Genomic DNA, 14576 nt, shown 5'->3' with positions numbered 1-14576 from the left:
CAACGAGTCTGATGTTAGGCAGTTGAAAACAAGTAGGAATAGATTTTTCTTTTGATAACTTTATTTTTGACATTATACTTTTTGGTGATTCCAGTGGAAACACCACTGCCTTTGTCCACAGGAGCCTCCAAAATCAACAAAATATTGAGTTCCTTGTAGTTGCTTTATCAAACTTTAAATATGTCAATGTCGATGTTGACTTTGGTTTCACATGAGACACTAATCCTGGTCTCCTGGGTCCTCCTCCGTCTGTAGGCTTCACTGCTCTTTATACTACTATCATAATGACTATGGCCACTAGAGGTGCTGCTTGCACTCACAACCTCTACACCTGTTTTTCTGGTCAGGATTGACTGAAACCACAAAGCATGCACCCCTGAATTCACAGCCTCCCACCTCCAATACATTCTGATTGGCCAATTGGACACTTCAAATCTCTGATAGAGCTCATCTTTTCAATGTAGGGGAAGGTCAGACCCATATTGAGGCTATCATAAAATGTAATATCAGTTTGTATAGAATGTTTTTTTTTTGTATCTTAAAGTTCTGTATATTTTAATGGAATACATTTCCCATAGCAGTATCTTGTATTTTATTTGAATACATTTGAGGAGCTATTTGAAGAGCTTTATTCAGCATGAAGCAAATTGTTTTTGTACATGGCTGAAAAAGGCTGGATTTGTGTTCATGGCAAAATGTTTGAGGTTAAGAACGGACCTGTGCATATGCAGATTTCCTATTTATGTGTGTTCAGATTTGATTTGTATGTTTTTGAATTACCTTCATTTATTTGTGTGAGTGTGTGTGTGTGTTTTTCTTGTGCATGTGTGTATCAAAGTCAAGCTCTGTTTAGTTTGTTTAGCGCTCTCTGTCTGTAAGTGTCTGATACCCCAGATCTTGAGGGAAGGGGAAGGTCTGACTGTGCTATGAATGTAACTGCTAAGTCCGGTCACAGTCAGCTGACCCTCTGGCCCCAAGGTAAAAACAGGAAACACACATATATTCTCCCTCCTTATCTCTTGCTGTCTGTCTCTATTTCCTCCTTTCCGTAGCACACACACACACACACACACAAACATTAACATTCAGATAAGTGCATGACACAAAGATTTAAAAAAAAAAAAAAAAAAAAGCAGGTACATTCAGGTCTGCAAGCATCGCTGCCAAGACCCACAAACAAGCCTGTTGTGCTGCAGCCAAGTCTGCCTTGGACCAGAGGAGGATTGCTATTCAAAGACAGCAACAGCTTTGGTGACTGTGGAGAGTCAGGCAGCACAAAGAGCCAAAAACAGAGCAAAGAGAAAAAAGCGACAGACAAAAACAAATGCTGAGCTACTGAATGGACAGCAGAGACACCAAAGCACAGAGGAACAACAGTCAGGCAGCATCTGAAGCCTTCAGAGAACCCAGAGATCATTCGAACAGACAGAAATGTGCAGGAAGCAGCTCAGTTCAACGTCGGCATGAACGAGTGCAACATTTTTTTTTGACATGAGGGTGTAGGAACAATTCATATAAATGAAAAAAAACATCCATAGAGGGTTGAATCCCGATTGCTTGGCTGCTTTGTTGAGCTGTTTATCCAAAAGACAGAAGGAATGAATGGCAAAGCATTTTAAGTCCAAACTGCAGTCTTTCATTAAGACAGCCCCGCCTTCACAGACATATTATAACAACCTTGTAAAGATAGAGTTACACCAAAACAGGGGCAGAGGCTCATTGAGGAAACAGCTCACACAGTCAATACCAGGCAGCTGATTGCTCAGTCGCATCAATAAAGCTGATATATCAATATTTTGAGCTGATGCTATGACGATACTCCTATGCTCTTGTTATCAGACTGCTGCTACCTGCACAGGAGGTACTGGTTTTATTGTAAATGATCAACAATGACACAATCAACAATTGCTGTATACTTTAAATGATCGGTTCCAACCTTAGAAAGAGCAAAAGAGCTATCCCTTGAACAGAACAAACCAGTGCGTTTGCAAGTTTTACACACTGATAGACTACTTTACATCAGAGACACTCAATTTGCTTTGCCTGGGGGCCACTTTTTCAAAATGACAGGAAGTCAACCACCAGTTAATAAACACCATTAATAATAATAATGTTATTTATCAGCTAAAATTAATATACATTAAAAGGCTCATAACCATCTTCCTTTGTTTTTTTTAATTTTCATTTAATTGATTTATTAACTTACAAACTAAATTATGTGAGGACTGACAGATAAATTTTACTGCATTTAATAACTGCAAATATCTTTTAGTTGTTCTTTGGTAACACTTGAAGGAGTTTATAAAACATTAAACGGCTGGAACCTCTTCCATCATTCAAACACTGAAACGTTGGAATTATTCATAAACTAAACTATAAACATAAAGTGCTCCTACCAGCAACAGAACGAATAGCATATTTAAGCTTTTTCAGTATGAAATAAACATTTCTGCATAACTTTCGGCACTTTTCAGCTAATGGTTGTCTTTCCCTGCATAGCTCACCGTCTGATCCTACTGTGCAAATTTGACATTCTTTGACATTCTTGAACTGTTTACTGCTTCCACTGGTTTCCATTCATTTCTGTACAGGATGAAAATCAGTGTGACCCTTGAAACTTGCTTATGTAATTCTATCAACTACCTAATCAGTTTTAACTACTTAATAATGTAATCATTGTGTGCTAATGCAGATTAAGTACAGAATAATTATTGGAAATATCTGCGTCACATTATGTCATAACAATTGTGCAACTCTGACAAAAATTAATCTTACTTGTAGATACTGTCTCTGTGATGGATTGTTTAAAGAAGCAGTCTGTAGGATTCAGTATCATCTATCAGTGAGCTTACAGATTGCAAACACAAAAGGCCATGGCAGGACCCAGTCCCTCTACTCATATATACAGCTAATTCTAAGTTAAGGAAAACACAACAATTTGTATTTTAAATGAAAATTTCATTTCTGCCATATTTTGCCAATAAACACCCCTAAATCTTACACAGTGGGCCTTTAAACAAGTTTAAGGAGTCAGCTAATTTTTTTTCCATTGTACAAAAATGAATGGAAGCCAATAGATGCCTGTGAGGGTACAAAAATATATACATTTAAATTTTGAAAAAACATCTTGCGTGCTTTGTTTAACTGTAATGTAACTTTAATGTAACTATGATAACTATGATAAATTTTCATTGTCTGACAGGACAGGAACTAAAATGTACTTGTATAGTTTTCAGTAATGGGATTGAGAGATGCGCAAGGCTTTGAGCACATGACAACTTCTGGCCCATTTCCTGCCAGTGAGGCGAGGCAAACGGGGCCAGAAGGCACTCTCACAGCTTCAGACCTCTGCATGATGTAGGCGGCTTCAAAGCGGCGCCACCGACACTTCGTCAGAAAGAGCCGGGGGGAAACGCCGGAGGGATGATGGTCTATCTCTTTTCCTTTCTCTACCTCCTCTCATCCTTCCCTTCTCCTGCCTCCCCCTCCTAGTCCACCCCCTCCTCCTCCTCCAGCCGAGCCAGCTGTCAGTGGGAGTATGCGGAGGCACTGCACTCTGTCACACGCACTAACTGGAGAGCGAGGGCGGGGAAGGGTTGGATAGAGAGATTTGAATTCGGTGTCAGTAGAGTGATTAGGCCATGTACAGAGCTGAGGAGAAGGAGGCACCAAGAGAAACAAAGGCAGAGTGCAATAGCAGATATGGGATGGAAGACAGGACAAACAGAAACATGGGCAGATGATTACTTGAGACAAAATGACCTTTCAGTTGAGGGACAGATAAGAGATGGAGGGAGGCAATGGATGATTGCTCAAAGACTCAAGACGGAGGATGAAGGCCTGTCTTGTGTCCAGGAGCAGCGTTTGGCAGGAAGGAGAATGACAGGAGCAGCAGCAGGGAGCCATATGACTTTGACCTGCCCTTAAATCTCACATTCAAATGTATTCCTGGGAAGGCAAACAATTTGATTTTAATGTAAATGTCTGAACACATTCCCACTGAGCTAGTGTTCAAACATTCAGGTGGGCCATGGAAAAACATGTATATAAAACATGCACTTCTCTCTGTGATTATGTACCAAATAACAGCACAATGGACCATTGGTTTCAGCAATGAAGAAGATGGCTTTTCTATTCTCTCCATGTGTTCAGTAAATGATCAAATTAAGATGCATGAGTGTGCTTTTCTATCCGTCACACTTGCTGTGCACAGAGGGATCTCCATCCAGACCTGCTTTGCTGGAAAAAAGAAAAAGTGTATGTCTCTGTGCAAGAGAATTCTTGAGTTCTCTGGCTGAAAGACAAATGTGAAAAATAGATTGATTATACCTGCATCCAGCTGTATAGTGTATACAGCAGTGACATATGCTGCATTCTTGTGCTCCTTGGATGGTCCCATTTTCTGAGGCTGAAGTTGATTTTTGTGTGTCCACAAGCTTTAATTCGTAGTGTGGAAACAACATGGATTCTACAAAGGGTGCACTGGGGTAGAGTTGTTATTGTTGTTGTTGTTGTACTTGCTGTATTGTCTGGGTGATGGGTGGTCTGACTGGCATCCTGGTAAAGATTTATATTGCCATCCAAGCATTTTGAACAATTTGAATCTGTATTACAAATTGATTTTGTCTAAGACTTGCTGCTGCACCAGCAGAGGTCAGTCACTAAACATTTTAAACACTATGAACATGCTCAATAGAGACCAAGGGCTCCCAACTTTTGTTGCTTAAACTGCATCCAAACAATTAGACAGTTAAAAAACATTCGAAGAATCAATCCAAAGACTTTAGGGTGCCCCCTCATATTAGGGTGGTGTCATGCAAGAATCATATGCCCAGAACTGAGGAGAACGTGAGGGGAGAGTTGTAAACAGTGAGTTGTTTTTTGCAGAGATGCTCAAAAGTATTTTTTTGCAAGTCCAAGCCAGGTCTCAAGTTTTTTTTATGGTTTTAATGAATGTTCTGGCATCTGTTGCATGTCACCTGACCTGCGAGGAACACTGCATATGCATAACTATATCTAAAATATTCAAAGCATGTATTATCATCATTCCTTTATTTATTAGCATGCAATATCAGCAGTGATTAGATATTTGGTGTATGATCACTTTACACAGGTTATTGCAAAGCCCAGCCACAGAAACAGCCCAGGAGAATATCTGGATTTCTCCATGAGAGGATGTAAGCTGGGAACAAGTAAAACCTGCTGCTGTGGCCTGTTACAAACTGTAACAGGCTGTTACAAACTGTAACAGCCTGTTACAAACTGTAACAGGCCAGCGAAGAGCAGAGTAAGGAAAAAATTTGAATGGAAAAGCAGGAAAAAGACCAAGAAGCCACTGCCATTTCAAGTGTACTCTCAAGTCTTTTGAGTCCCTGTCCAAGTCAAGTCTCAAGTCTCTGTGTTTGCCAGCTTTAGTGGTGACACTTAAATAACTACGTACATGTGGTTTTCTGGATAAGTCAGTCTGTTTAATAAATGAGGCCCCAACATGAACATTTTATTGTGTTAGATATTGTTATTTTGTGAAAAGGCTGTGTCTGCAAACAAGCTTGACCATTCATAAGGTTGCATTATCAATTATACAGTATTTTGTGCTCAATGATACTGCTGCATAATAATAACTCATAAACCGCTGGAAAATGGCTGAAATAAAAGAAACATTGGGTTATTGCTGACTGTAAGAACTGTCTGCTCAGTGACAAAAGCTTCTATATTGTTTCACTATGTGAAATGTCACCCAGGTGCACTTGGGGCGACTCATTAGCGCCACGGGGCTCTGCAGCAGTGGATCACAAATGGATGTGGAATGAGCCCAGGGCAGCCTCAAGATTTTGCTCAAAGAGCAGAAATCAATATGAAACCCAACTATTGCATCTACTTCATTACACAGCGATGAATTTGTATTTTGTGAAGTTGATCTAATTTCAGCCCCACAGGTCATTGTGATTGCTGATGCTTGTGAGCACATGGGGGCTTATGTGACATGTTTAGGTTGTCAATAGTTTGGACAACCTTAAAGTGTCCTTGTGACTTGGCACTAAAGAGGGCTGACTGCTCTTCAGGCAGCAGCGCTTTCGAAAAGAAAAGATCTTATTTAAATCCTTGCCGGTGCTTTACTTGTTCAGGGAGGGGCAAACTCTGACAGCTCTCACAACATATTACATATTTATTACAGCACACTGCAGTCGTCAATTTTAAACCAATATCCTCCTCATCATCATCTTATTGTTTCCATCATCATTTAGCAACCTACACAGCAAATGGCTGCCGGTAATGTATGTCGCTAATATCTCCCAAAAGTGAAATATTTACAGCAGACAAATAGAACTGCACATTAAACTACTCAGCCAGGTTAGATTGCCTAATACACACAGCACGAGTAAAACTTTTTTTTGTTGTTTTTTTTCCTCTGGACTCCAAGCAGACAGACGGACACAGTGTGATATCACATTAGCATTATAGCTTGCAATTCAGTATTCCCAGGGTGGTGGATACGGTAGCCTAGTGGGCATAATGTGTGTCAATAATGAAAAAGCATCAAAAACCTAGAGAGCAGAAACTGAATTCTGACAAAATTGGCCATTTGCAGCAGGTTGTAATTTTGGAAATAGCCTTGATGAAAAAATGAAAGTATTTTGCCTGATGCTGCCCAGCCACTGATATAGAAAGTCATATTAAACTCTGGAAATAACCTGGCCCACTGAGCCCCCGGATGACTTGCTAGATTAAGATTAGTTGTTTTGCACTCAGCTTTGTTGTTTTACCATATTTCTTTTCACTGATTAATGGCTGTAATTTGGAGAAGATCTGTGGCTGTGCTGTAAAGCCTTGAGGAATATATTATTCTACACTGTTTGTCCTTAAGTGTTCTTAAGATATGGAGAAGAAAGATTAGATATTATAGGGAGCAAAATATTAAAATGGGCCTATATTTTCATTCCTTTTGATTTAGTAGTATATCATGTGTATATTATAGAATACACAGTGATTTGAGACTTGAATTCAAACTCGCCATCAAAAGACTTGAACTCGACATTTGTGACTGCTTTAGTCTTGATTTTATGGAATTCCTTCATTTCTACTCTTATTATCATCAAACATGAACTGTCTCTGTTATCATTATCCATCTGGTGTGTGGCCACAGATGACTGTAAGCTGCAGCAACACCACAGCGAACACACCTGCAGCTGCTGCATTTATCACAACCTTTGGTCATAATAACTTCACACAAAGACCCCCAAAAAAGAACTGCTAAAAGCAAAATCTGCTGTATCAAAATAAAGGATGCTGGATCTTCTACATAAACCCTTATCAGGCCCCAGAAAACACCTGGCTAGGTGAATCACTTCATAATGTGAAAGTTAATATTAGCGTGAATGGATGGTTGGTGTACATGTTTAGCTCACCACCAGCTTTCTAAGGTTAACATGTAATTAGCTTTGCAGCTAAGGGAGGTTAACTTGATTTTATTGGTGGTGTTTAAAATTTTTGAAAGTGTTTGTTTTCCTGCCACACTTGTTTGCATAGAGTGCTGTCTTAACAATGACTATAAAAATGGTTGAGTAACTTAATAATCTATGTTCCGCTGCCACCACTTGCTGATGTAAAAAAAGCCTGCATTAATTATTAATGTCAGCTACAAGCAGGTTATGGGTTTATAGTTGACCACATAACGTTACGACAACAACGCTGAGAGGCTACAGCTGTGGTTCTCAGACTGTGGGGGGGGCCCACTCCCTCTGTACAAAGCTGAAGCCAAAATATCCTGAAAATGATTGCTGCCATCTTGTGCTGGTGGCTGGTGCTGACTGGTGGTTGGGGCCCCACTTTTGATTTCCCACCCATGCAGCTGGCCAACTCGATTGTAAGAAGAGCTCAGCTGTCAACCCTGACATGACACTCTTTAAAACCAAACTGATGAGAAAAATGAACACTTACAACAAACAAACATTGGCATTTGACGTGTACTTTGATGTTTTTGCTTGGCCCATGTCCCGCCTATTAAAACTGGGGAGGCAGGGTTTATGATCTATGCTGCAGCCAGCCACCAGGGGGTGATAAAGATACTATGGATTCACTCTTAGAGCGCTGTCATGTTGTCCATTTCTACATGCAGTGAATGGGCAAGGGACATAGATGATCAGGGTAAATCAACGGTGTGTAACTAAATAGAATGAATGACTTATGTAGAGAAAAGAGACCCAGTGTATTTATACAATATGGTGGTGCTCCAACTGTTATCTGGAAATAGGCTTGAGTAATTATTGCGTCCTTAATAGTGTTTTCCTGTTACCATCAGATAATCTATATCCATTTTTTAGTCGCCCTTTCTATATTTAGAAAAGCAGATTGATACCAAACAACTTATCAACGCAGATACTGTATGCTGATAGATAAAGGAGTGATGATAATTCAATACATGATTTGAATTCCTTTGATATGGATATGCAGTGTTCTACGCAGACCTGATGAAAAGCAGATGATAGAACACTCGTCACAACCATGACAGACTTGAGACTTGACTTGGACTTGCAAAAAGTCACTAGTAAGCATGTAGGGTACATAGGTGATGATTAGTAATAAGTACTGCACTAAGCACTGCAATGTCGCCAAATTTAAATATACCTGTTTCTGAGGCTCCCTGAGGGTTCCAGCACCTCAGTTTGAGAACCACTGCTTTGGTTTGTCTGTCGTCTCTTTGTACACAGGCTCAGGAAAGCCTTTTTGTTGGCTATACACTACTTAGGTCTTTTCCCAGTGAAAAGAAGACCAAATTTAATTTCATCACTGGATGGTGTGGATTCAAATCTGTGCATTGTCATCTGTTTGTATTACTTTTTTTCTCCCTCGAGATAACGCTGGCAATATTTTCTCTTCCTCCCAGAATAATCCTTAACCAGCAGAGATAGTCCAAGAGAAAAGTTGCTTTGAGATAGGCTACTCAGGAAAATTGAAAAAGTTATTATTAATCCTACTGCCCAGCGCCATGCAAAAAGAAAAGCATACTCTCGCACACACGCCAACACACCCCCCCTCCCCCCCACATACACCTTACAGACAGACTGAAAGTGTGAAATGAGGATTATTTTTTCTGTGTACCATGGGAAACAATAAGGTTCTCCCTTGCAAACTGAGCCACATCGCTCAGAGATTTCTAATTTTGTTGCAAAGAAATGAGAACATTTGACATTTAAGCATCAGTGTTGATTGCTTTCTCTGTGATAAGAAAAATACTGGGATGAATTTAGCATTATATTAAAGTCTGTCTACTATCTTACTCTGTTTTTCTTCTTGAAACTTAAAGTCCTTAGGCTAAACTTAAATCCTAAAGTTTTGAAATATCACTGTTGGTAAGCAGTTACACCAAATTCAGAGATTTTTTTTAAGGAATTAACAAAAGGTGAATTTAAAAGTATGAAACAGGAGGTGCAGACTTGTTCCAAGGTTCGCCTACATTGGGCCAACAGTATCTATTTCTGTTTCAGTCTGCATGACAAATTAAAACAGTTTCATATTGATGATATTCTAGCAAGATTAATTGCACCCTCAGGCAAAAAAATAGTATTAAAGGATAGTATTTAAATCACATATGTGTCTGTGGTACTAACTGTGTTTACGATGACTTAATTGTTTGGGATATTAATTCCAGCATTATAATTATAGCCTTACTATATACATGTGATCTACAATTTTAAAGTGAAAAAATGTGACACCCTAACCTTCAGAAATGGGTACTGCAGTCCAAATTTAAAATATTAGAGTAAATTGTTTCCCCCTGCCTCCTCCTCTCCAGACTTGTTGCTCAGGTGAATTGTCTGCAGGTTGCAGGGACATTGACCTCCAAGCAGATTCAATAAAGTAGATAAAGAGAACGAAAAGCTGTCCATGATGTCTGCAGCTTCTAAATAATTATTATTGATTTCTTATGTCTCACAGACAGACATTCATTCAACAAACATTCACTATTAATTTTTGCTCTATATAAAGCAGCGGCCTCAGATGGTCATCTCACAGGACTACTTCAACATTTGTGTTCTGCAAGAAAGCACAATATTTCTGAAAATGTATTATATGTTTCCATTGCTAACATATTTTCATCATACAACAAAAAAGTCACAAAAAATGCGTATAGTTTCTATACATTCTGCATTGGACACAAACTGAGAAACTCGCCTGTCATTTCAAATTGGTTTCATTTCATTGCATTTCATTAACAATGCTGGTGAAAATGGCTGGTGGTTTTGTACTTTCATCACCACAGAGTGTGCAGAGAAAAGTCTAACTGTGTTCTGGACATAAAATATCAGCAAACTGCAACATGCACTCCTTCAGAAATGCATACAGACAATACATTTTTAGAATAGTATTGTATTTTTTTTTTTATTCCATTTCAATTTAGCACCTTAACCTCTGATGGATATCATGGAAATTTTATGATTTTGTACAGTGCTGGCTATAATCACATACATGTGTGGTACTCCTTGAATGAGTTACAGTGAATCAAATGTATTGGATTTTAATTCCTACATGTGTTCTATAATGGTATTTCAACACTTAAAATGTTATTATGAGCTTCTGTATGCTTGAATAGTTTCATTTATTGAAATGCCTGTTTTGTGTGGATTTAATATCACTTTCATCACATGGGGACTTGTTAATGGCGTCTATTAAAACATGTTAGTCAGTGCATTTTAATATGGATCCCTCCTCAGCGTGGCAGACTCACGGTGAGTTGGAGTGGGCTGGGATGCTCCACAGATAGGAGATGGGAGGAGGAGGGAGTGGAAGGCGGAGGGATGTATGTGTGTGTGAGTGTGAGTGTGTGTTTGTGATAGAGAGAGAGTGAGAAGGTGGAGGGGTGGGGTGGAGGAAAGAAGAGGAAAAAAAAGCGCCTGAATCCATCTCTCTCCTCCCTGTGACGTCGCACGGTCTGGTCCCGGGGTGCACTGCTCTCCGGTCCCGGCTCAGCACAAACACTTTAGTTGCTGCCTCCACCGTCCGTCCACACGAGCTGCGGAGCGGTGCTGACGGTGCGGCGAGGCGCGTTTTTTTACGGGCACCTGGTGTCCTTCTCCTCCTACTCCACGCTGCCTGTGTTGTCCCACATACCAGTGAACTGTTTCCACACTCTGCTTGAAGAGAGAGGAGAGAACCTGAGGCGGTGAATAAGAGGGAGAGGGCGGAAAGAAAGAGGAGAGACGAGGAAAGAAGTCGCCGTGGTCCTCTCTCCTTCCCTCCCCGGGCTGAATCTCCACCGAGAAGATGCTGAGACTAGCCGGCGTGTTGGCTGTTGTGGCTCTGGGGTTGAGCGCCGCTCGCACCAAAGGTACGTTAGGTGAAGGGCAACTTGCCTGCTCCGTGTGGTGCGCATCTCGGAGTGCGCTATGGCTTCATAAAATGTGACTGTGGCTGGAGGGGCTGTGTGTGGATGCAGCGAAATGCCCATCTGATCCACGAGTGATTGCTGAGGTGCTGGTTACAGACTGTCTATGTGCTGGATGCTCTTTCCTCAAGATGATGACTGTTATTTTCCTGCAGTGTTCCTCTTTGGACTTGTGGAGACTGGACACTTAATAATTACTGTACAACCGTAGGTTACAGCCCCTAATAGCACTTGAGGGTATTTGTTTTATCTCATATGGCATCCCCACAGTAGTTCTGCAGAGATTTACAGTGTATCTGTGGTGCTCAATACTGAGCTTATCCTGACCTTATTATAGCTTGTTTTTGGGTTAATCTCATGTGGCATCACTATATTATAGGTTTAGGGACTTGCAGTTTTGTTTTCTTAAGTCTCCTCTTCTCATTTGTTACAACATTACTAATATATTTTGTAAAGGACTTGATACAGGAGAAGAAGCCTTCTGATATAATAATGGATGTTATGAGACTGTGGGTCTTTCCTGTTAAGGTTTTTTTGTGAGTGGTACAGGTGGTCAGTATATGCAAAAAGGTAGTTCTGGCACCTTCTGATGCCTTTCAGCAAATTTTAAGTTGAAAATTGGCAGTGTCAATAAGTGGTGTTATTAGTACTCATGTGGCCCCTAATTAGCTAACTGTGGAAGAGAAAGAAACATGTTCCCACATGCAAGTGCAGATTTGAAGTCAAGACTAAATCACTCCCAAGTAAAAAGTAAAGTAAAAAGAAACATGCACATCCAAATACCATTTAAAGGCAGATTCTGGACCAACGGAAGACAGCAATGAAAACATGAAACAAGGTCTGCAGACTGTGAAAGTGCAGTTTATTTGGCACATCACTCAAGAGAACTACAGCGTGTGGACCTTATTTCATGTTTTCATTACTGAACAAATCTACAACTACATGACTGTGAATGTAGGCGACATGAATCACAGGAATGTGTGGATATTTTCAGGTTTGTACCTGTAGCAGCAGCTTTTCCAAATCGACCCAAACTTCGATAGAGCCACCTGAAATAGTTTGAATTGCATGCATATATAAATCAGAGGATAGTTCTGCTTATTTGATGTGTTGCTGTATGCATACATGTCAACCTTGAGGCCTCAAAAAAAGGGACGAGTTTGATACCAAATAAAACTGAGTTTCAGAGACTTTGTAGTAGACCTTAGATGTAAAGATTTGTATAGGGCTTATACAAGCTGTACAGTGTCCGAAAGAGTAATGATGATGAAAAGAAAAAAAAAAAAGTAGGAACATTTGTTAGAATTATGAGAAATAAAGGAAAATTATGATCCTGGGAGAAAATAGGGATAGGGGGTTGACAAACAGGAGTCTACTGGGAAAACTGGGACAGTTTTGTAAGTATGGTTTTATGAGGCACTTGTCGATCGTCAGTCAATTACCTACTGTAGATGCTGGTCAGCATGCCCTCAGTTAGGAGAAGCAGAGCGCACAGAGGCTAAACAATGTATGGCTGTGGACAGGATCAGCGGCCAGTGTGGGTCTACCACTGCCTCGATCTGTTAGTTTGTTTGTGTTATTGTGTGACTTCAGTGTTTCAAAAGGATAGTTTTGGTACAACGAACTCACAATAATACAAACTAACTAACAGGCAGTGGTAGACCGGCCACTGAAATGCCTTATGTTAAAGACCTTGTCCACCACAGCACATTGTTTAGTTCCTGTGCTGGTACTCATCTCTGCTTTTCCTAACTGGTGTGCTAAATATAGCGAATACACTGACTGTCAATAAGTACCTCATACAACCCACATTAAATAATATGAACTATCCCTTTAAGCATTGGTGGGATTCACCAGCAAGCAAATTTAATTCAGAGCTGCAATTAGTAAATTAAAATGCCATAACAAGTGAGAAATAATCCCCAAAGCAACAGATATATGTATGATAATGACATCCAGGTGACATAAATGTGTGTGCCATACACTTGGCAGTTTTGCTTCACAGCTGAGCTAATTTTAGGTCTACCAGTATCCCCACTGCAGCGAGACTGCTCAATTCTCCAGCGAGCTTGGCGTGTGCCGTAGGTGAGCAGGTAAATGTGGCAACAGGTTCGTGCTAATCAACTCCCTGTAGACCGAGGCTGGCTTTTTACACAGCGAAATAACAAGGTGACACCTGTCAGTTTCGTCTGTGAGCCCAGAGACACCACAAAGTGTGATAAGCTGTTTATCCCATTCGCCTCCTGACACAGGAAAGAGCCTCCCTGCTGGTCGGCTGGGTGGCTGCAGCTGCAATCTTTGTTGTGTGTGTGTGTGTGTGGAAGGATAACATATGCTAATAAAGCTGCTGCAGGCCTTAACCTGGCCCGGAGGTCACACTTTTGCCTCATATGCACTTTCAGTAAGATTTACTTGCAGGCAACAATGGGGTGACTATCATGTGCTGTGCTTGCATATTCATCTAGAAAGTGTTCCTTACCTGTTTGCGGATATAGAGTATTAACCTGATATGTTCATACACGGGAGGAAATAAGAGGATAGTTGCATTGTAAGGAAGGAGTTATTATTTTTTTCAGCTTGGCTGTGAAGTAAACAAATTACTGCCAAGTCAATGGGGGCTGAAAAACCAAGCACACCATGGTTCTAATTGATTCCCTAGGGCCACTGTACAGTGCAGTTAAATCCAGGGGAAAATAAGAGTCTATTGTCTCCAGGATCTGTTGCTACACTGACCCTCGCTGCATCTCCCTTTCCCTGTCACAGTTGGCAGGGAAGCAGAGCCCGTAAGAAGCAACAAACCTAAATCATCTTCCATTTCTCACCCCTGAATCTGTTTCTCCGCTTTGGCTTTTGAAATGACATCTGAAATAGTGCATTCGTGTCAAGTGTGGCAAAGGATCCGCCTCCGTAGCGCCAATATGCGAACCTGTTTTCCAGATAACTTTGAAGCGCCGCTACTCCTGTCATTTTCTGTTTAGCCACCGTTTCATTCCAGGAAAGCATGGATGCGCAACTCCCTTTAATCACTGTCCCCCCTTGAGTCATCCATTCACACTCAGCTTGTGTGTCTCTAAATGTGTGTGCATCTACTTAGTATGTGTTTCAGAGTTGTCAGTAATCAGAGCTTGAAGCATTAACATCCTTCTGCGTGTGTGTTTGCATGTATGTGTGTGTGTGTGTGTGTGTGTGTGTG

At 40.6% G+C, this 14576-nt stretch overlaps 1 protein-coding gene across 1 annotated transcript in view; it reads left to right on the top strand.

Moving 5' to 3' along the window:
- The first annotated feature begins 10856 nt into the window (after window positions 1-10856).
- Window positions 10857-14576, top strand: part of LOC146328170 (calsyntenin-2-like) — a 322009-nt gene continuing 318289 nt past the window's right edge. The window contains exon 1 of the mRNA XM_084717042.1: window positions 10857-11326. Within this exon, the coding sequence (XP_084573168.1) occupies window positions 11263-11326 (64 nt within the window). The 5' untranslated portion in view covers window positions 10857-11262. The remainder of the gene's footprint in view (window positions 11327-14576) is intronic.

Source organism: Lutjanus erythropterus, chromosome 4 (genome assembly GCF_056507025.1).
Source record: "Lutjanus erythropterus isolate fLutEry1 chromosome 4, fLutEry1.hap2, whole genome shotgun sequence".
Taxonomy (NCBI): Eukaryota; Metazoa; Chordata; class Actinopteri; order Lutjaniformes; family Lutjanidae; genus Lutjanus; species Lutjanus erythropterus.
This window is presented reverse-complemented; position numbering and strand designations above follow the sequence as displayed.